The sequence below is a fragment of the Anser brachyrhynchus genome (genome assembly GCF_964034855.1).
Source record: "Anser brachyrhynchus genome assembly, chromosome: 7".
Classification (NCBI taxonomy): Eukaryota; Metazoa; Chordata; class Aves; order Anseriformes; family Anatidae; genus Anser; species Anser brachyrhynchus.
Window position 1 is genome coordinate 8,306,496 of NC_137701.1, and position 22,603 is coordinate 8,329,098.

At 44.1% G+C, this 22,603-nt stretch overlaps 1 protein-coding gene across 14 annotated transcripts in view; it reads left to right on the forward strand.

The window, feature by feature from the left end:
• UNC80 (unc-80 homolog, NALCN channel complex subunit) overlaps positions 1 to 22,603 on the forward strand; it is a 128,936-nt gene that overhangs the window by 88,787 nt on the left and 17,546 nt on the right. For all 14 annotated transcript variants that reach the window (XM_080598924.1, XM_080598935.1, XM_080598930.1 and 11 more), the window contains 13 exons: positions 168 to 436; positions 2,092 to 2,226; positions 2,952 to 3,090; positions 4,518 to 4,614; positions 5,277 to 5,447; positions 5,660 to 5,752; positions 7,510 to 7,545; positions 9,167 to 9,385; positions 12,928 to 13,128; positions 15,490 to 15,613; positions 17,934 to 18,059; positions 19,920 to 20,043; positions 20,788 to 20,994. In XM_080598924.1, coding sequence (XP_080455050.1) covers positions 168 to 436; positions 2,092 to 2,226; positions 2,952 to 3,090; positions 4,518 to 4,614; positions 5,277 to 5,447; positions 5,660 to 5,752; positions 7,510 to 7,545; positions 9,167 to 9,385; positions 12,928 to 13,128; positions 15,490 to 15,613; positions 17,934 to 18,059; positions 19,920 to 20,043; positions 20,788 to 20,994 — 1,941 coding nt within the window. The remainder of the gene's footprint in view (positions 1 to 167; positions 437 to 2,091; positions 2,227 to 2,951; positions 3,091 to 4,517; positions 4,615 to 5,276; positions 5,448 to 5,659; positions 5,753 to 7,509; positions 7,546 to 9,166; positions 9,386 to 12,927; positions 13,129 to 15,489; positions 15,614 to 17,933; positions 18,060 to 19,919; positions 20,044 to 20,787; positions 20,995 to 22,603) is intronic.

A 22,603-nucleotide genomic window follows, 5' to 3' on the forward strand; every position in this document is an offset into this window, starting at 1 on the left:
CTGTAGGCACTTGCAGAAGTGCAGGATGGGTGCGGTCACTTTGAAAAGGCAGAACTAAGGTCAATGTTTGTGGAAGGGTTCTCTGGAGAAGCCTTTAGCCTGTGGGAGTGTTGTGAGTCTGGCTGTTGTAGACAGAGATGACTGTTGTTGCCTCTTCTCCCCCACAGCTGGAAAAGAGCTCTTTGGTCTTGACACTCTTCAGAAAAGCTTGTGGATTAAGCTGCTGGAGGAGATGTTCCTTGGCATGCCTAGCGAGTTCCCCTGGGGGGATGAGATCATGCTGTTCTTGAACGTCTTCAACGGTGCCCTGATCCTGCACCCTGAAGACAGTGCCTTGTTGAGGCAGTACGCTGCCACAGTAATTAACACAGCCGTGCACTTTAACCACCTCTTCTCCCTCAGCGGGTACCAGTGGGTCCTCCCCAGCATGCTGCAGGTGAGCCATTTCCATGAACAATACAAGGGAAGACTGCAGAGCGGGCATTTTGTTATAGAACTGGGAGTTAATGGATAAACTTTATGCCTGACTGTAGCCATCTGATGAGTCCTGGTGAGGTTACAGGCTCTGGGGGCTCTGAGAAGACAAACATCAGATCAGGGTGGGAAGCCACAAATCAGCATTCCTGGGACTACATTCGCATATCTGCTTGAGTAAATGACTATGTTTTCTTCTCTTCTTTAAGTAAATGGATGTCTGTCTCCCTCACTCTTTACTTTCACACAGAAATATGAAGTTCTTGAAAATGTGCAGACTCTGGGTTTCCCTTGGTGTTTTTTTCCTCCAGGGATGGCTGAAATTTGGGGAATAGTTGAAATATCTAGACAAGCTACTCGCTGACTTAAACTGAATTGTATTAACTTCTTTAAGTACAATAAATATATTATCTGCAATTTAAATAGCAACAGAAAATTACACTAAGTGTTTTTAAAAAACTGTATGCATCCTTTCCATGTGAGTGATGGAAAACATTGCAAGCATTAGAGGTGGAGTTTCTTTTCACTTTGAGGTATATATATACACACCCTTTTTCTGTTAATATTTGGGAAAAATTAGATACTGAAAATAAAGAAACATCAATATAGTTCTTCTATAGACAGTAAAACTTTCTGCAGGGCTCAAAGAATGTATCTAAATAGAGATTTAGTAAATAAATAAATTCTTGTGAGTGTAACAGGCCATTGAGTGACCTCAAAAGCAAGCTAAAGGCTTGTGATTGTACTAAAGACATACTACAAGACACACTTCAGGCTACTAAACCGCTGAAAAATGAGTACATCTCTGCAAAGGTCTCACACAGGAAAAATTTTTTAGAAACCTTCAAAGAGCCTTGTGCTATATTGTGAGTTTTGCACCACCATAAAATCTCAGCATTACCTGTTACCAGCAAATAGCAAGAAAATGCTAACCACCCCCGCCCCAAAGCTCCCAAAGACTTGTACCAGCAGAGATGTGCAGACAGGCAATTGATACAGACAAAAGATGGAAGCACAGTGAAGTTTTTCCTAGCAATGTTATACTGTTTACATAACTCTGAGAAACAAATCCCACATCTTTGGCAACATGTTTGCTGCATGGTTCAGTGGCCAGCTCTGAGGGAAATGCCACTCTACAAAACTTAAAATATCTTTAAAGTGGGTGGAAATGTCAGTGTGTTGGAGAATGGGCTAGAAGTTCAAATTATCTTGACAAACTGGAGATGCAGTCTGAAAAAAAGTGAAAAAAAAACAAACATGATGTTGATGAGGTTGGGCAAATGTAGGTTCTTGATTAAGAATAATCAGCCACATAAACATGTAATGGAAAATTGCTGATTCAGTAACACTTCTGCAGGACAGAATATTGGAGTTGTTACGGCTCTGAAACTAAATATTTTCTGTTGAAGGACAAAAAAAGAAAAAGAAAATGTCACATACCATTCTGGGGTGACTATACAGAATTGTATCTTGTGAAAGACGCATGGAATAATTCTGCTACTGCAATCAGCAGCACTCCTGACTTGGAGTCAGGCTGTAGTTGATTCAGTCTGGGATCAGGAGATGACATGCCCTTCCATTGGAGTAGTACTTCCATGTCATTTTATATCTGCTCAGGTTTATGCTGACTATGAAAGCAACCCACAGTTACGCCAAGCGATAGAGTTTGCTTGCCGCCAGTTCTACGTTCTGCATCGCAAGCCTTTCATTCTGCAACTGTTCGCAAGTGTGGCCCCTCTCCTGGAGTTCCCTGTGAGTAAAAGCATTCCCTAGGCTTGGTGTGGGGAAGCCTGTGTATGCAGACAGCCCCCCTCAGAGATCACAAAAAGAAAACAGCTGGAGCATCAGCACAGTTCAGACTGAACACATGCTTGCTGCACTTGGTGCTACACAGAACCATTTCCTGAACTTATTTCTTCACACTTGTGTTCATCAGTTGATTGAGCGGGGCACTGAGTTGATGAGCCGCTGGTTTCCAGGCTAGTAAATGTAGTTTCTCTTTAAGTTTCTGTGTATAAATAGGTTATAAAAGGACAATAATGATTTGTAACTCTTCATATAGAAATCATTTCTTAGAATCCAGCAGTAAGAACAGAAAACTTAGTGCCAAGTTTTAGTACGTGTGAACTATAAAACTGGATTAGCCATGTTTTGAAGTCTTCACTAATCACTTTTTAACATTTTAGTGAGTTAAAATTAATTAATGGAATTTTAATTTAAAGTGGGAGTGCCAAACCTAACTGCACTTACACTGCAAGCACACACATCCTTCTTCACAGATCTGATTTTTGGGGGGAATAAAGCTGTGTGCCGTTTTCAGATTATGCTTCCATTATAACATCAGTCTATTGAATCAAGATTTAAAAAAAAAAAAAGGGAGGGTGGGGGGAGTGAGGAAGGGTTGCCAACTCCTTGAGGTTCCCAGGATGCACACAGGTCCTCAGAAAATCAACCACAAATGTGTGTCATTGAAACAGGATGCTACGAACAATGGAACCAGCAAAGGAGTGTCAGCTCAGTGCCTGTTTGACCTGCTGCAGTCTTTAGAGGGAGATACGCCAGACATTTTGGACATCTTAGAGCTGGTGAAAGCAGAAAAACCTCTCAAGTCATTAGGTAACAGCAAGTCATCCTTTATTCAGTAATTCTGGTTTGTTATTTATTGATTAAACATGTATTTCATGCAGTAAGATTTGTTCAGGGTCTTTTTCTTCTCCCACAACGTAGTAATATCTGTTTCTTATGCCTCATGAATCCTTTAAGGTTGACTTTATTACCACCATCCACTGGATATTTTCTGCAGGAAGGGTATTATTAATTTATTTTATTCCAAAGCTCGTTTTTCTGCATTGAGCGTGCTAGTCTGAAACTAGCCCCTGGCATTTTGAATTTTGTCGTGTGTGGGTGAAGAATGAAGATGCCCAATGAATGTTATCATGCTGACAAGATCAGTGTCATCCTCTGCACTGTTCCATGTGGGCAGGAAACGAAAGCACCCTTTCCTGTGGGCAGACTATGACTAGTAAGTGATGGATGCCATTCAGACATTTGACCATGCTGAGTTCTAGGAGGGGAACTGATTTATCACAAAGCAGAATATATACGGCTGTGTGATGTGCCCAGGACACTGTGTCTCTTGGTAGTTATCCATGCAATGCAGCATTTAAAAACTTGGCTGTTTTGTGATTTGCAGGGAAGTAATTTTGGCTGATTTCTATAAGTACCTTTGAGTTATTTTTCAAATTTGCACTTTCCAAGTGTATATTGACAGTGAGACCATAGATGAGTATGTTTGTGCCTGGTATTTTCCATATAAAATCAGAATTATCTAAAAATCTGACTTCCAAGTTCCATTTTTCAAAGTGACTTACGCACTTTGGGACCTTAGCTTTAACTTGAGCTCCTGTACACCAAAGTCATTCTAAAAATGGGACTGTAACATTATTGCGAATATTACTCTTTGGGTACATTGTTTTTTTGGTACGTAAAATTTGTAGTCTGAGACTGAAAGGCTTTTGAAACTTTTTCTCAAATCACGATCAGAGTCACTTTTGTGCTGGAGGTCATCTGGCTGCCAGTATAGAAGGGGCTTAATTTTTAGAAATGTAACTATCTTATTCCATCAGTGGTGCATCAGTGTCATTTTCAGTTTGGTAGGAACACCTAGGAAAAAAAAGAGGAAGCATAAAAATTGTGCTTAAGCTCACGTGTCCTTGTCATGTGTGAGCTTAAGATTTTGCTTGTGATGGGTGATGTTTGAAACAAGACTCCAGTAGCAGCTGTAGGCCTTATGCTCCGCAGTGGTTTGACCGGCTAAGAATTGTTTCTCACCTGCTGGGTTCTTGAATGTCAGGGTGCAAGTGGGAGTGCAGCACATGTTTCTGTTTTGTAGATTCATTTTTGTCAAAAATCAGGAGCCTATTGGGGATTGTTAACATGAGAAGCAAATAGTTGAAAATGGGGGAAAGAAAGGAGTGTGCTATCTTTTTTTCATATTCAATATGTTTGTGTACTACTTTTCTCATATTGTTTTACTCCCTCAGACTTCTGCTATGGGAATGAAGACTTGACCTTTTCGATCAGTGAAGCCATCAAGCTGTGTGTGACAGTGGTGGCCTATGCTCCTGAGTCATTCAGAAGGTGCTGGTCTGATTTTGTTTTCTTGGTTTGTAGAGACTCAAATGAGGCCTAAAAGTGGCACATGGCATCAGAAAGCAAGGCAGACAAATCAAGGCAGAGGATATAGAAATGCATTGTAAGTACTAGGATTCCCTGTGAGGCCATGTCTCGGGCTGCAACACTGAGCTGGATGGCAGCTTGAGCAGCAGTAATGTAGGTTGCACTTCCAGGTGGGGATCACGGTGTGTTATTAAGGTTTCTGTTGTCAGAGAGGCAATGGATAGAGCACTGGAGGGCAGAAACAGGCAGCTGAAAAGAAAATGAAGATACAGAGAGAGAGAAAGTAAACTAGGAGTACAAAAAGGTTACGCTCCAAGAGGGAACCAGAGAAGAAAGAAGTCTCTGAAAGAGAAAATGAATGCCTGCAAGTAGATGACTTATTCAGAAGATATCTAAAAGTTCAGGCTGTTTCTATTATTGTTTCATGCATCAGCCAGTTTTTTTTCCCTGAAGTCCCTCATACAAGAGTTTCTTTGGCCCATGGCTGCTTAACAAGTGAGAAGCAATGAAACCACAGGCCAGTGGGAGATCCAGGGGTTTTCAGATAGAAACTTAAGCCTCCATCTGATGTAAGTTTCAGGATTGACAGGATATAACAGACCAAGTTTTGGTTATTTTTCCAGCCTCCAAATGCTGATGGTCTTGGAAGCGCTGGTTCCCTGTTACTTGCAGAAACTGAAGCGGCAAACCTGTCAAGCGGAGACTGTGACAGCAGCTCGTGAGGAGATTGCTGCTATGGCTGCACTTGCCACCTCTTTGCAGGCCCTCTTGTACAGTGTCGAAGTTCTCACCAGGTAACTCACATCTTTCAAAGGTCTGAGCGTGTATTTGGTCATTAGTGTGGGGAAAAGGAGCTCACGGGAGCTCACAATATGCATGTTATTTTGGATAATGGTTGAGTTTTAGACATGTTAAAATGAGTGCTAGGTTTCACCAGGTTTCCACAAGGAGAATTTCAGTGCACTTGTTATATTCAATCTCCAGTGTGTTACCTTCTCTTTGCCAGGCCTATGACAGCCCCGCAGATGAGTCGATGTGACCAAGGCCATAAAGGGACCACAACAGCTAACCACACCATGTCAGCAGGTGTGAACACCAGGTAAGTCAGTGGGTTTTTCTTTCTTTCTTGTTTTTCTGAACAGCTTTTTTTTGGGGGGGTAAGGTAATATCCCACTCCTCAGAGTGCAGAGTGCTTCCTCAGTTGTCTGAGGAAGTGCTCTAGGTACTGTGGGACAAAAAACAGTCAGATAAAAAGAGCACATAGCCAGGACTGAATCTCTGACAGTAACCAAAGTTCCCAATAGTATAAATTTTGGTTATGAAACCATAAATAGAAGACCAGGATATTAATCCTGAAGTATACTGACAAAGCAGCTATGCCCCTGAGTTTTCCGCTTTGCTTCTTTCCAAGTCCACCATCAAAGAGACCACTGGGCAGAAGCCAGTGGTTAGCAGAATAGTTATTATCAGTGTATAGCAGAAGGGTTGGATCCTTCTAGCCTCATTCTGAGACACTGAGCAGCAGTAAGAGCTCAAACTGCATGTCACTTAAGACTCACAGAAATTAGCGCCTCCTCTAGTTTTCTTTTTATCATTTTCCTTTGCTTTTTTGAAAGATTATGCCTTACTGTGCTTAAAATCTCTGTGTTTGTGCTGACCTGGAGGAGGAATTTTCACCTAGCTGTTCTTCCAGAGCAGAGTGTTTTCCTGGAGTAGCAGTTCTTCCAGGGCAGAATATTCCTTCTTGAATTCTTTTGTCAGTAACAGCTGATACTAAGTCTGTGCATAGCATGGTACAGTAAAGTACCACGGGCTATATTGGACTGTAAATCAGTAATACCTTTCTGGCAAGACATGCCTTCCAAGTTGTTCCGTGTCTTCTTTCGTATTGAAGGGAGATAGAAATCCCCTTCTGCATTAATCATCAAAGGGCTATTGTATTACTTTATAAATGTGGAATGCACACATCTTGGTTGGTAACTCCTGGGATCAGTCTGTTACTCTTTAACAGACTGTTTCATCCAGGCTTGGAATCTCAACAGTGCATTCAGCACAGCTTTGCGCTTCAATCCAGGATCTGAGAAGCCTGGATCCAGGATCAGAGAAACCCCTTCATGCCCAAGCCTGAAATGGATATATGCTGTTTACTTCCATTGCAAAAATGCCCCATCTAAGAAAAATAAGATGTAATAGATAGTAGTTTGTCTGCTGATTTTAAAAAGCAGTTAATACATATCTGCTGAGAGGCAACATAGAGATTCCTGATGCTGTGTGACTTGAATATCTTGGCTTTCATTTCCAGATCTTTCTGATGATCAAGCAGTCAGTTTCTGATCCAAAATATTTTTGCACTGCTCCAGGTTTCCTGCCCTTATTTGTCCTGTTATTGCAACAGGCATATGTTGACAACAGCAGGAGCCTCATGATGGTGGAATGGTCACTGTTCCAGCCTTGGACATGTGATGCAGGGTTTGTTAATTCTTTCTCAACAAAAAGTAGCAAGAGAAAATGACAACAAAACAAAACTCTGATTTCCAGGAGGTGAGCTGTGGCTTCGTGAGAGAGGCCAAGCACTGGGGTGAAAATCAGTAAGAGAAATTGTTTGAAAGCCTGATTTTTTTCTTTCGTAACACGGGCAGTAACTATGACAATCTGTTTTTTGCTGCTAGTTGGGAGATAAAGGCTATTCATTGTGGTCACTAACTACATGTAGCCATTGTCCCAGTGATAAAAGGTACCATCCTGTCTGTGAAGAGTGTACCTCTGGGCTAGAACATTGTCACTCTCTCTCAGCAAGGCACAGTTACGGCATTCTTAAGTTGCTGTTTTAAAACTCCACTGTTTCTCTTTTCTCAGGTACCCAGAACAGGGAGCCAAACTACACTTTATCAGGTACAGTAAAATCTTCACCCAGTCTTCTCTGACATGTGATGAGCTGTCTGCTCATGGCTTGGACTGGCGTTTGCTTCAATGGGTTAGAAACTGGCTGGGTAGCTGGGCCCAAAGAGCCATGGTGAATGGAGTTAAATCCAGTTGGAGGCCGGTCACTAGTGGAGTCCCCCAGGGCTCAGTACTAGGGCCAGTTCTCTTTAATATCTGTATCGATGACCTGGATGAGGGGATCGAGTGCACCCTCAGTAAGTTTGCAGATGACACCAAGCTAAGTGCGTGTGTCGATCTGCTCGAGGGCAGGAAGGCTCTGCAGGAGGATCTGGATAGGCTGGAGCGATGGGCTGAGGTCAACTGTATGAAGTTCAACAAGGCCAAGTGCCGGGTCCTGCACCTGGGGCGTAACAACCCCAAGCAGAGCTACAGGCTGGGAGATGAGTGGCTGGAAAGCTGCCTGGCGGAGAAGGACCTGGGAGTACTGGTTGATAGTCGGCTGAATATGAGCCAGCAGTGTGCTCAGGTGGCCAAGAAGGCCAACAGCATCCTGGCTTGTATAAGAAACAGGGTGGCCAGCAGGGCTAGGGAAGAGATTGTCCCCCTGTACTCGGCTCTGGTGAGGCCGCACCTCGAGTACTGTGTTCAGTTTTGGGCCCCTCGCTACAAGAAGAAGGGGCAACGAAGCTGGTGAGGGGTCTGGAGAACAAGTCTTATGAGGAGCGGCTGAGGGAGCTGGGGTTGTTTAGCCTGGAGAAGGGGAGGCTCAGGGGAGACCTCATCGCTCTCTACAGGTACCTTAAAGGAGGCTGTAGAGAGGTGGGGGTTGGTCTATTCTCCCACCTGCCTGGTGACAGGACGAGGGGGAATGGGCTAAAGTTGCACCAGGTGAGGTTTAGGTTGGATGTTAGGAAGAACTTCTTTACTGAAAGGGTTGTTAGGCATTGGAATGGGCTGCCCAGGGAGGTGGTTGAGTCACCATCCCTGGAGGTCTTTAAAAGACGTTTAGATGTAGAGCTTAGTGATATGGTTTAGTGGAGGACTTGTTAGTGTTAGGGCAGAGGTTGGACTCGGTGATCTTGGAGGCCTCTTCCAACCTAGACAATTCTGTGATTCTGTGAACTGCTCTGCAGCAGTTTCCAGATTTACTGGGTCCCACCCACTGTTGTTGTTGCAGCCTTTTTGCAGGGTAAGGTAACAAAGGATAGTTCGTATAGAAATTTTTCTCATTCTCAACAAGACTTTGCAGGTGATAGTTTCCCTTTTCAATTGCAGATGCAACTATTTTTCTTTTCATTTGCAGAGGAAAGCATCTGTTGCAAAACAAGCTGGAGAAGTTGTTATAATCATAGAATCACAGAACGACTTGGGTTGGAAGGGACCTTAAAGCCCATCTGGTTCCAAACCCCCTGCCACAGGCAGGGACATCTCCTACTAGGTCAGGTTGCTCAGGGCCTCGTACAACCTGGCCTTGAACACCTCTAGGGATGGGGCATCCACAGCTTCCCTGGGCAGCCTGTGCCAGGGCCTCACCACCCTCTGAGTGAAATAATCTAGTAGATAGTTACAGTCTATCCCTGCTCTTCCACTGCCTACAGCACTTACTTTTTTCTCATTTTCTATCTTCCAGGGAGAACCTTCACTTACTGGAGGAGGGCCAGGGTCTTCCCCGAGAGGAACTGGATGAACGAATTGCCAGGGAGGAGTTCAGGAGACCCCGGGAGTCACTGCTGAATATCTGCACTGAGTTTTACAAGCACTGTGGTCCAAGGCTGAAGATTTTACAGAACCTTGCTGGAGAGCCCAGAGTGACTTCTCTGGAACTGCTGGATGTGAAGTCCCACATGAGGTATTCCACAGGCATTCTGCTTCTACTTGTTCATGTCAGGGGGATTCCTTTATTTTAGCTCTTATTTTTTCATAATAGCAGACAGAATGAATGACTTTTTGGTAGTGTAGACTACTTTTGCTGTCTGAAGCATGCGTATTTTAATGTTCCTTAGATTGTACCTGATGCTGCTTGTGTATAAAAGGGTTTCATAGGCTCTCCTCTGGTCTCATTCAGACCCACATCTCCTGTGGATGAAACACATGTGGAGGCCCACCTGACACATCAGAGTAAGTTATGCTGAAGAGTAGAGTAGATAAGACTGCCTCTTCCCCCCAAGGTGTGGGGAAGCTGCACGGCTGGCTGAATCTTCTCTTGTGACACTGTGCACCAGAACTAGCAGCCAACAAACAAGGAGAAAGGGAGAAAAACCACTGCACCATATGACGTACATGCCTGAAAGGGGAGAATGGGTCAGGAGGCATTTACAGGACCACCACCTTGGTGTGTGATACAGCAGGCACACAAGTCTTTTATTAAGGTGCAGTACTGAGCCCAGCTGGCTGGTTGCATACTCACTGTAGCATCCAACTGTTTTGTGGGGTTCAGGCCTAGAAGGAATTGTGTATAAGGCTTTTAATCAGCACTTTGGACCTCATTCTCTGCTATGCTGTTCATAGTAACCAGAAAATAGGGATGAGCTGCTACTGAGAAGCTTGCCCAGATGTTAAAGACAAAAAAGCAGTAGAGCAGTGGAACACGAGGGAGTGGACCTGATTCTGTTGTCAGTTTTTCAGTCATCTTCAGAGGAAACTCTTTTGTCTGAGCTTTATGCCTTTTTTTGCCTGGAAAGCCTTGTGAAGCAAGCTGAAGGGAGGTTGATGATAGTAGTGCACCAAACCAGTCTGTTCCTGCCCCCGGGACCAAGGCAAACCCTCACAAAACTCCTCTATCTTTACATGCATGCTCTGAAAACAGATGGCAAAGCCCCTTAGCTGGCAGATTCTGACACGATTAGAGATCTTAGGATTCAGGCTGTCTCTATAGAACACAAAATTGTGTTTCAGATTAATTTAGATCTTGTTTAACAAATACCCCAAATTCACTGGGGAGTTGGGAAGTGTTTTTTGATTCGTTTGTGTGTTTGCACATGAATTGAATGTTTCTCTTCCCCCCTCTGGTAGATATTTAATAATTTAGAAGGTAATTTTAAACAAGAGATGTCTCTTACCACAGATGCATGTCATTTATGTAATGCTTGGCTGCAAACTAAAGTTCTGATGGACTTGGATTCTTCTGCAGTACCACTTTTATATTTTTTCCAAGGAACACAAGCATCAGAAATTAATACAGCTGTTTAACTGCATTACAAACTCAATAAGAGTCTGAGACATTATCAGTAAGAGTCTGAGATAAGAACTTTATGTTAGAAAACAAAGGTGAAATTCTCAGACCAGATTACATCCTTGGTTACACATGTTTGGAGTTTTTTTGAGGATTTCAGTGGGAGCAAGAAATACATGTCTGATGAATGAACTTCAGTGCAGTAAAGTAAAGGGCTTGCTATTTTTTTTCCACATTAAATTACAATTACAGTTGCATGTAACATAAGAGCACTCTGAGTGCACTACCTGGAAATATTTGCTGTTTAACAGTAATGTGGGAACTTCATTTCTGCATTTTTTCACATTCCAGAGAAATTAAGCTTAATTGCTCCTAAATCTATGTGTACAGAAGGTGTTATTGATATATGTTTTTGAAAAGATACTTTCTTGATAGAAGATTTCAGTAAAACAGTCACAGAACACAGTACTAGCTGCTAACTACTGCATTCTTTTCAAGAGACAGGGTCTTTTATGGTCAAAGGTTACAGCAATAACGCCAAGAGTTTGATTTACAGAAGATAACGAGTTGTGCTCTGATTCTCCTATGTCTCCTGGGAAGTGCTAGAAATGACTCCTTTATTATGGTTGGAGCCAGAATTGCTTTATCGCAGTTAGCCCTAAATAAAAGGAACATCCTCCTGATTCTTACATGAATTAATTTCATAAGTATCAGTTAAATGACTAACAGGATTTAGCTGCAGGAAAAAATCTTTTCTAAGTAGACAGCAGATTTACCAGAATGTGATGTGACAGCTATGGTCTTCAGAGGCTAACGGATTCCATTTCAGAGACTTCAGAAAACAAGATAATATGGCTATTCACTTCAGACAGGGTTCATCTAACCCAAATTTAGACATTTAAAAGTGAAATGTTTAGTCCGATCGAGTCATAAAGTTCTTTCTGGACGCAATGCAAAGGGAGATGCAATCCAATGGGCTCTTTATCACAGTATTTCAGGAAGATTAGAATTTCCCAGGTTCCTTATTTCTATAGGAACAGAGCTAGAAGACTAATTGAGATAGGCATCTCATGTTGGATGAGATGGATCTCACACTTCATAATGCATAAGCAAATTTGATATACCATTATGTACCATTGATATTGTGTTATCAGAAAGAAGCATAATTACAAGATGATTTAAATTTCAGAGTGTTTAAGAAAATAGACCTACTCCATAGCATGACAAAGTAGTTGTAAAAAGTAAGAATAAAGAGATATTGGATAAAGAAACATGTTTATAGCACTTTGGGTTAATCTGAGGAACTCATTGCCTTTGCTATTGCTAGGTAGATTTTAAAGAGAATGGAAATATGTTCCATTAGTTGAAGGCATTTCAGAAGAAGCCCCACAATATGAGTAGGATTATCCTATAATTGTCCACTACAAAGTCTAGTGGCAGTACAGGGAATATACAAGTTTCTGTTCCTTTTATTAGTAGATGTGGCTTTATTACTTGTCTTTGTCTACCACAAATCTTCAAGTATTTTAGCAGCTATTTGTCCAACTACAAGTCTAAGTTAAATGTTGCCATGGCATTTCACAGTCAATACAGAAAAAGCCATTGGCAAGGCCACCTGGGAGGGTTAGAAGGAATGACAGCAACACAGTCTGTAGAGGTGTTAAGAGAAACAGATCAAAGCTGCAGGGAGTAGTCATACACAGTACATGTGTAAGCCTGAGGGACAGCACATTATTTTTAAAGTTTAACACCTCTAAATTGCATAGTGAGATCTCTTAAAGTAGTGTCACTGAAAAACAAGCACAAAACTAAAATCAGTCACTCATCAGTTGACATACAGTGTCTGTGTTTCACAGGCATTGGCAATGCTGTAATCTTACTAACAGCTCAGTTACTTCGTTTTTAGCAACACGTGATTCCTGATGTTCCTTCAGTGCATTTAATGTCAGCATAAAAGGACACAGGCTTGGACATTCTTTAGACTATTCATTATATAAAATAAAAATATATAAATATAAACAGTGATACCTGCAAAAGAATCTTAATAGACCAGAAACTGTTGCTACTGGGCCTCAGGATTTAAATAGCAGCACATTTGACTTGTGCATCTTTTTCTTTTTACTGGTCTAGTGATCATTTATCTGCTAGTTCATTAGCATGTGTGGAGAAATGCAAGTTGTAGAGTATTGGATTTCCCTCTTAACAAAGCCTGGTTTTAGGTTGGCAGAAATCGCACATTCCCTGCTGAAATTGGCACCTTATGACACGCAGACGATGGAAAGCCGAGGTCTCCGGCGCTACATCATGGAGATGCTACCCATCACTGACTGGACAGCTGAGGCGGTGAGACCTGCCCTTATCCTCATCTTAAAGAGATTGGATCGTATGTTCAATAAAATTCACAAGATGCCTACTCTGAGGTAAGCAGGTATAACAGCAACCCTCTGGGGTCCGTTTCTGATGTTTCAAGCCTTGAAGTGTGGGTATGTCATCTACCTAAAACTGTTGTGTCGCAGTGAACCTTTACAACGTATCAGAAAATGAAGTTTTTTTTTTTTCTCTGTAAGTGTGCATTTATGTTGACGTGTTTGTTGTGGCTTCTGGTAGAGAAGAAATGCATGGTTATTAAGAACTACAGAGAGAACGTACAGAAATCTTTTCTCTTTCTCCAAAATAAGTCTTCCGATTCGTACCATCTGTCTGCCCTCTGTTTTTTTTTTAGCTGTGAGTGAAGAACATTAATTTTATTTCTTTTTAATGGAAAGTTAACTGTAGTAACAGTATCTCTAGAGTACCTTCTCACAAAAATACTGTAATATTCTCTGTAAAGATAAAAGTAATCTGGAGCTACCCAGTAGCTTCTGAATGTTCCTGCATAAAGGGAACAGAACTGCAGTAATGGCATCTACTCTGTGGCTAGTGAAAGCCTGCTGCATCACAAAGTAGAATTCAGGCCTTCAAGAAATATTCAATATGGAGCATTTCCACCTCAGAGGCAGTGATATAAATCCAGTCTGGGTAGTGTGAAATCTGTCAACCCTGCAGATTTTCCAGTGATTTGAGTGAAAAGAGTCATTGGTCTCAGTCACTTCATGGACAAATGTCCTCAGCTGCTTGAATCAGTCAGCTTGTTGGCAATATGAGCTGAGAAGCCAACTGATGTTAGAGAATATCAGAATTTGGGACTCAGACACAAAACTAATCATGTACACAACTGAGATGGAGCAAATAATACAGAGGTGATCTCTTCTTTCTGGCACCCCACCTATCACTTCCTCTTGGTTAACAATCTCCTTTTAGAAACTCCTGCCCTTGCAGGGAATTTAGAGGCAGAAATGTTGGTGCTTCCCCTTCCTGATGGTTTGACTCTGCCAGGTTTTGCCTGCTTCTTGCCATTTCTTTCTTTTCTTGCTCATACTTTCTGTTGCCTCAAAAGGCAGCTTAAGGTTATTCCTGTTCCCAAAGAGCTTTCCTTTTGTCTAAGCTGAATGAATGCTCATAAGTTAAAATTCCCTTCATATTCCCTCCATCTATGCCTGGATGAAACTACTCTTCTGTACTCACAGGGACAGAGACAGCAGAGCCACTGGACCAGATACAGCAACTACATTTAAGCATCATTAAGTATCATTTAAGCAAGAAGCTTCTTAGAGATGGGACAGAGATCACACATTGCTGGGTGACAGACCAGAGAAGTAGTCTCACCACTACTGTGGATACCACAGTATCCACTAGGGTATTCTCATCAGAATCTTACATGCTGCCCCCTGCGGGCACCCTGCTCCAAACCAGGGAATAAGAACAAGTAAAATGCATACTATTTTGGAGTAGGTTTAGGAACAGTGGATGATGAAAAATGAGGTATAAATGTAGGGAACCCTTGATCCTCCGTGAATGTCTGAGAAGTCTACTGAGGAGCTTGACTAGGGTATTGTTTATTCTTCAGCTAACCAGTTATTCAAGCCTTGTCCTCCTGTCCCAGTCAGCACACAGTTAAATGTTGGCTTGGGAAATACGCAACCTCTGAAGAGTCAGGCCCTGAGATGAAGGGCAGGAGCCACTTTGTTGTTATCTGTGATGTGTCAGCTTATGGTTAGGAAGGACTCCATTCAGCATCTGTCACAGGCCCTAAAAGCTGTTTTGGTGAAAAAGGCAAAGTGTCAGGGAAGAAGGAAGGCGTCCTGGAACGAAGGACTTTAGTGCCGGTAAGGAATGAATCAGACCTCCTACACGGGGTGCGGAAGGTGAGGTTTACACTGTTGGGCCAGCTTAAGTTCAGGGAGTCACTCTGGCAGAGCAGACAGGATTGCACAGTAGTTTATGGAGGATGCACACAGCTGGCAAGGTTTGTTGAACATCCACAAGCCACAAGAGATGGAGGAGTCGCTCTCAGATGGGAGCATGGCCCAGTAGATGTCTTCCCACACACAGGCACACCTAGAGAGCTGTCTGGTGGCTCCCTTTCATCCACCATCTGTCAGAAGAAAGAGTCAGGGAGTGAAGCACAGCCCATCCACCATTCCTATTGTGAGGGGTTTTGTGTCACTACTGCAGACACCTCTGCTACATTTTTGGTCTCCCAACACCCAGTGTGCTCTGTGCTTTCCCGAGCTGCGTGGGTCAAACCTTTTCTCTGTTGCGCACTTTGTGCTCATCTTGGACGTCATCGCTGTCTGAAACGTTTCCTCTGTGGGCATCACTGTGTGTCGGTCGCCGTGTTTGCGAGCGTCTGGTGGGGGGCAGGAGGCCAGCGGCTAACGGCACCTACTGTTGTATTGCAGGCGCCAGGTTGAGTGGGAGCCTGCCAGCAATTTGATTGAAGGGGTTTGTTTGACACTTCAGAGGCAGCCAATCATATCCTTCCTGCCTCACCTTAGGTCTCTGATCAATGTGTGTGTCAATCTGGTGAGTAGCTGAGCGGCAACCCCGTGAACCTTAGCTAAACCTCAGTCTGCTTGTTGACTTCTCTGGATTGAAGATGACAGTTCATTCCCATTCCTGTCATTTTACCTGTCCCCTTACCCCTCACAAGGGGACTTCGCAAGTGACACTAGAGATAGCAAGGTTCATTTTTGAAGTGGTGCATGGGGAGATACAGTGACCGGTAGCGGTGCTCGAGTGATTTATTTCCGTCGCTTCCCACGCACCACTTTGAAGATCCACCTTTGCCATGCTGAGCTGAGAGTTGAGGGCTGCAAGTTGGAGAGTGGGGTGGTGGAGACTGCACACACCTGGTAGAGGCGGGGAGAGGGTGGCACTGGAGATACCTACCGTCTCCAGTGGGGAGGGCCCTGGTGGCTCTGTCAGAGGCCATCAGATGTTGGCTAGTTAGAAGGGTTTACATGGGTGGATTCACTCCTCTGTTTGCAATGTCCCTGGCTTGATCTAGTACAGGTTTGCACAGTACAATGTTCAGATCCCACTCTTAGTAGAACTTTTGTTCATAAGTGTGTCACAACAGAGAGGTTATACGGACAGAGCCTGTCTGGTCATTCAGTTATAGATTGCAGTTTCTGTAGCTGTAACACTGGGGACAAACCCTCAGTTTGGTATTAGTGTAACTCCAGGTCCTTGTACAAACACACACACTCACATTCTGTGTGGAAAAAATACAAATAAAGGGGGAAAGGCTGCCCTAGCATTGTTAGTGATATTGGGTTTAATAACATTTTCTTCTTAGAATGCAGATGGTGGAACTTTCTCTAGCAGTAACAGAAAACCTCTCAGGGTTCATCAGTGCTTTGAGAAATTTTAAAAACAATGATCACCAATTTTAATGCAGTATCAGTGTTCGCCAGGCTCCTGTCCTTTGAGCCCATACATCACTCATAGCTGCAAGGGTAGGGAAGTTCCAAGCTGTCAGAGTCCACGAGACTTCTTTTTTATTCATGCAGAGATAGCTGCTTGGAGATGTTGCAAATCTGGACCCTCAAAAGTACTTAGGGTTGTTACCCAGGGAAGTTACTACAGAGTTAGCTCAAATACAGGTTGAGAATGGACTTGTAGTTTGGCAGGCAGACAAGCTGGAGTGAATCACACCAGCAAGTTCTCCAAAAGGCCTGCATTAAGAATTAGCCAGTGCTCTAAAAAAAGCAGAAAGCTCTGCAGTGCTGAAGTGCAGTCAGTCATAGTGCTTGCATTCAGCTGGCTGGGAACACCAGGAAGAGGTACCAGGAAAAAATGTACTTTTAACATTAAGAGAATTTCACCTTTAGCTGCCAAGAACTATAGCTGCTGTAGGATCACCCCTGACTGCATGCTAATATTTATGTGTAGACCAGTTGCATCATGAAGCCAAAAAGACATCAGGCAGGAAGGTGGGGAAATGTCTAAATGATAATCCATACTCAAATGGAGAAAGGGCTTCACCTTCTCCCCTTCTAAATTGTCCTTTGGTGTTCTGGGAGAAAACTCGTTGCTGTCTTTCTCCCTAAGCTGAATTTGGGAGTACAGTGTGCATTCATCTCCCCTAAGCTCAACAGTCTATGAGTTAGCTTCTGCCTGTTTCCATCATCTAGATGTGTGTAGTCATGGAGAGAAGCACACAGAAGTAGGCCTGTGATTTAATTTTCTCCTGAAGGACACATCCAAAACAGTTCAAGTAACCCTCCCCTAGAAGCGCTGTTTTCTTGTGCTGATAGTTCATGGGGTTCCAGACAACCAGGTCACTGGCAGGTGACTCTATTTTAGATATCTTGGGACATGCAAGATGAACCATGCTTAGAATCTGTAAGAACAGAGTGTGTTTGAGAGGAATCTGAACATTGTACAAAACCCGGCTAGGGTCAGACTTAGGACATTATTTTTCCAGTAGATAAGCAAGAGAAGGGAAAAGATGTCCAGTTTCAATGCAGACTTTTTGCTTTGATGACATATTTTATTTGTTACAGTCGTTACATGACGTATCCTCCAACTTCTAACTGTTCCACCGGTCCAGTGCTGGTCATTCAGGGCTGGTACAGGGTACATTTCTAAATGTACCAGGTTACCTGTGCACTCCTCCCACCCTTGCTGGTTCCCTCTTCTCCCCTCACCTTCCCTGCTAGAACTCCTCCTCACTGGCCCCAGCTCCCACAAAGACCACTGGGCGGGGGCTGGTTCTCCTACAGCCACCCCAACCCAGTGCTCGAATGAAAGGCCCCTCCATTTCATTGATGTTGGAGGATATGGCATGGATGAAACTGTAAGCAGTCAGTTGTGGTGATGTGCTCTGTTTGTATTGCAGGTGATGGGAGTGGTAGGACCCTCCAGTGTGGCTGACGGATTACCCCTTCTTCATCTCAGCCCTTATCTCTCGCCACCTCTGCCCTTCAGCACAGCTGTTGTCCGGCTTGTAGCATTGCAGATACAGGTGTGTCTGCCCTGGCATGTGGCCAGGCAAGTTTTAGCTTCTGGTTGAGACACCATCACATCGGTGCTCTGTTTTCTTTCTGCAAAAGCTGGGCAAAAACTGTGGAACATACACCAAAAATCAAAGAGAAGCAACATGTAAATTCTGCCATCTTTTTGACAGCTTGAACTGAGCTCAGAATTCGCCTGTCTACAACAAGCATCCATCAGCTTAACACTGCCAATTCATGTCCAGGGAGTTCGGCTGATTGATGCTGTTTAAGGCTCTGACAAGCATATTAGGATTCTCTGCGGTACCTAAGGAGCTAGCAGAAGTTTCCTGCCATGGGGAGATGTGCCCTGGCCTGGGTCACGTCCATGCAGCTCGACCTTCTTTCTCGTTGGGTGCATGTGCGTAACTGAGAGTGGAGTTTGTGCTCTTCTGCTCTTACCTGAGCTGGTTGTACAGTGTGCTGGCTCAAAGAGGCAGGGCAACTTGGCTTTTCAGCTGCTTAGTCAAGAGCATCCTTGTCCAGAATAACAAACCCATCCCGTACTGTTGGAAATTCATCACTTTTCATTTCTCATAGCAGTGCCACAACTAATACAGAGTCTTTCTGCCTCCATATTCCTTTCCCTCCCCATTGGCATGAAATCAGACAAAATGGAGACATTGGCAGCAACAGAATGAAGAGACAAATTTCCTAATTTAGCTCCAACTTGCATTTTTAAGTATGTATTGGCACATCCAGCTGGATACTTCAGCAGGTAGTTTTGAGCGGTGGGGCTGCTTGGGAAGTAAGGGTTAGAGGGATCGAGACACACTGCTTTTCTTCAGAGCATGAGGCACAAAAGGACTTTTTGATACTGACTCGCACATAAAGGACAGATTTCTTCCAGCTCTGAGGTAATATTTCTTTAATCACAAGCTAAAAAGGGCCACCCTCACCTTCTCTGAAATCTTCTCTTTTTTTTTTTTTAAACTAGGTACCAAAATAATCATTTTTAAACCATATTGGGAGTTTTCTCTTATAGTATCCTCTCCTCTGTGTTCACTCCTTCTTTTCATGGGTTTTAAATGGAACAAAAACCAAACATGTCAGAAAAACACGAGAAGCCATATTCCTAACACTTCCAGCAGGATATAAAATAGAAGTGCTTCACACCCCACAAGAAATCATTTTCTGGAATTTCTCAGCCCAGGTCTACAAGCTCAAGGGGTTACAAGGTTCAGTTGCATTTCACAGCTAAGTCTATAGCAACTGGGAAATTGCAGATGAGCAGAGGTTTTACTGATAGTCATTTGTGTTACCTCCTCTAGAGAAGACGAAAGACCTTTCAATTTAGGCTTCAGTGAGTCAAGAAGTAAATGTGCATTTTGTTTATTTTTCAGTTCAGTGTTTATGTTAGGGAAGATGACAGAGCAGCACAAAGTGAGGCAGAACAAAAAATGTGTTCAAGAATAACCTTCATGTTCAGACAGCAGAATATATAGGTTATGTCATTTGTTCTATTTTCTCTGTTCATTTTTTTTATTCCCTGTAGTCTGGGTCAAATCCTGTTCCCGTTCACAGCAGTACAGAGTTTGGGACTAACACCCAGCCAACTCCTGTGGGATGCATCTGATATTGTTAATGATGCCTATGAGTAAGGAATCTGGGCTTCTTACCTCTTGGTTATGACAAAAGCAGGTCATACCTATGTTACTTTGTGAAATCCTTTTACTCCTAAGTGGTTTCAGTGCTTCTAATTCAATCAGGTCATCCATGCCTGTGTTGTACTGTGTAAACAGGGTGCCTGGGGGATCGTCATTCCCTGCAGTAACTTATGTGCGTGATCTGCTGATGGAATTGTTTAATCCTTTCTTATTATTACTGCACAGGCTTTGAAAGAAGATTTCCCCCTAAGCCATGTCGTCTCCCCATTCACCAATCAGGAAAGAAGGGAAGGAATGCTTTTAAACCTACTGATTCCATTTGTGCTCACAGTAGGATCTGGAAGCAAAGGTCTGACTAATTTAACAAAAAGAAATTTTCTCCCCCTTTTCTGACAACTGATGTTTGCACTTTCCCTGCTCTCTGTTGATCTTTTTTTGTTATTATTTTTTTTTAATTTGGTTTCCTGTCACTTACAGTGTGTCAGCTAAGTGCCCTTTGGGTCTGAGACAGAAAAGAATCCCACTGGGAGAAGTTGTTGTTTCTCCTCTTTGTTTCAGCTGGGCCATGGTTCTTGAGTTAGGTCTTTCATAGACATGCTCCTTCTTTTGAAACTGGAGTGCAGGGCAAGGCAAATGTGTTGTAGCAGAAGCCACAGTGGGGAGCAGAGGTCACAAAAATTGTGTGCTCTTGTAGTTTGCTGTCTGCCCAATCCATGCCACTTGTCTGGCACAAGTCCTGCTCCTTGCTTTCTTCTATAGAGGGTGATCATTGGTAAATTCCTAAACAAAAGCAAAGAAGAAGGGAGAGGGGGAGGTAAAAAAAGGAAATGAGATCATGAGACCACTGAACGGGACATTCTGCTGTGCTGTGTAGCTCTGTGTTTGTGTCTGTCTGTGTTGGTGTTAAAATAAACTTTGCCTTTGCTTGCAGGAGGAGAAGCAGCATAACAAGGTGTGGGGGAAGGAGTTTTTGCTTGGGGGACATTTGAGATTGCCCCACATTTTGGAATGGAACAGGGTCTGGATCTTTTGGTTGTCTTTGATGGGAAGTAGCCTGATCTCTCTCTCTCTCTCCCCTCCCAATGCATCTCAGACAGCCCCTGGCTGGAGCAGCCTGAGGTCCTGCTGCTGCTTCAGACTGTTATCAATATCCTCCTGCCACCTCGCATCATCAGCACTTCCCGCAGCAAGAATTTTATGCTGGAGAGTTCCCCTGCCCATTGCTCCACGCCGGGGGATGCGGGGAAGGACCTGCGGCGGGAAGGGCTCGCAGAGTCCACCAGCCAGGCTGCCTACCTGGGTGAGTGATGGCTTCTGCTCACCTCTGGGAAGAGACAGAGATAAAATGGAGCGTTCAAGACTGTAGATAGCACCAAAGAAAACCATCTCAGGCAGGAGCTAACTGAGCTCTTCAGAGCTGCTTTAGGTCTTGTCCTGAATAGGGGGACAGGCCAGAGCATGAAGCCAGGAGTAGTTCTGGGAAGTACTGCACTGTGAGCGGTGTCTGCACTGCACCTGGAGGAGGTTGCAGCACAGGTAGAAGTCCCTCAGTTTTCATACTGCCAGTATATAGCAGTGAAGCCAAAAAAGGCTGGTCCTCTGCCTACCAGGCCCTAATGTCACAGCTTCACTGGCCCATGGTTAGCTCTGTAATGCAGGTGAAATGTGAGGCAGTCTGCCTGCCTGCTGGCCCTATGCACACGTGGTCTTTCCTGACTCTTATTCCCCCTGCTCACTGTATGCTGCTGCAAGGTAGTACTGTATTTTCTCACATGTGACCCGCAGGTGAAAGGAAAGAGAAAACAATGAAATCAGAGATCCAGCAGCAGTACAGGTTATCAGAGCTATATTGGGGGGCCCTCCACACAGCTTCTCTGTGTCTGATTTTGTGAGGGCACTTACCCAAAGACTTACATTCAGGTATTTGTTAACCCCTATCTGAGGTATGGGGTAGAGGGTAGACCCGGGGAACTATAGGCCTGTTAGCTTGACCTCAGTGCCAGGGAAGCTCATGGAGCAGATTATCTTGAATGTCATCACACAGCACTTGCAGGGCAACCAGGCGAACAGGCCCAGTCAGCATGGGTTTATGAAAGGTAGGTCCTGCTTGACGAACCTGATCTCCTTCTATGACCAAGTGGCGCGCTTGGTGGATGAGGGGAAGGCTGTGGATGTGATCTACCTTGACTTCAGTAAGGCTTTTGACACCGTTTCCCACAACATTCTCCTCAAGAAACTGGCTGCTCGTGGCTTGGACTGGCGTACGCTTTGTTGGGTTAAAAACTGGCTGGATGGCCGGGCCCAAAGAGTTGTGGTGAATGGAGCCAAACCCAGTTGGAGCCCGGTTACTAATGGAGTCCCCCAGGGCTCAGTGCTGGGGCCGGTCCTCTTTAATATCTTTATCGATGACCTGGATGAGGGGATTGAGTGCACCCTCAGTAAGTTTGCAGATGACACCAAGTTAGGTGCGTGTGTCGATCTGCTCGAGGGAAGGAAGGCTCTGCAGGAGGATCTGGATAGGCTGGAGCGATGGGCTGAGGTCAACTGTATGAAGTTCAACAAGGCCAAGTGCCGGGTCCTGCACCTGGGGCGCAACAACCCCAAGCAGCGCTACGGGCTGGGAGATGAGTGGCTGGAAAGCTGCCTGGCCGAGAAGGACCTGGGAGTATTGGTTGATAGTCGGCTGAATATGAGCCAGCAGTGTGTTCAGGTGGCCAAGAAGGCCAACAGCATCCTGGCCTGCATAAGAAGCAGTGTGGCCAGCAGGTCTAAGGAGGTGATTGTCCCCCTGTACTCGGCTCTGGTGAGGCCGCACCTCGAGTACTGTGTTCAGTTTTGGGCCCCTCGCTACAGGAAGGACATGGACGTGCTCGAGCGAGTCCAGAGAAGGGCGACCAAGCTGGTGAGGG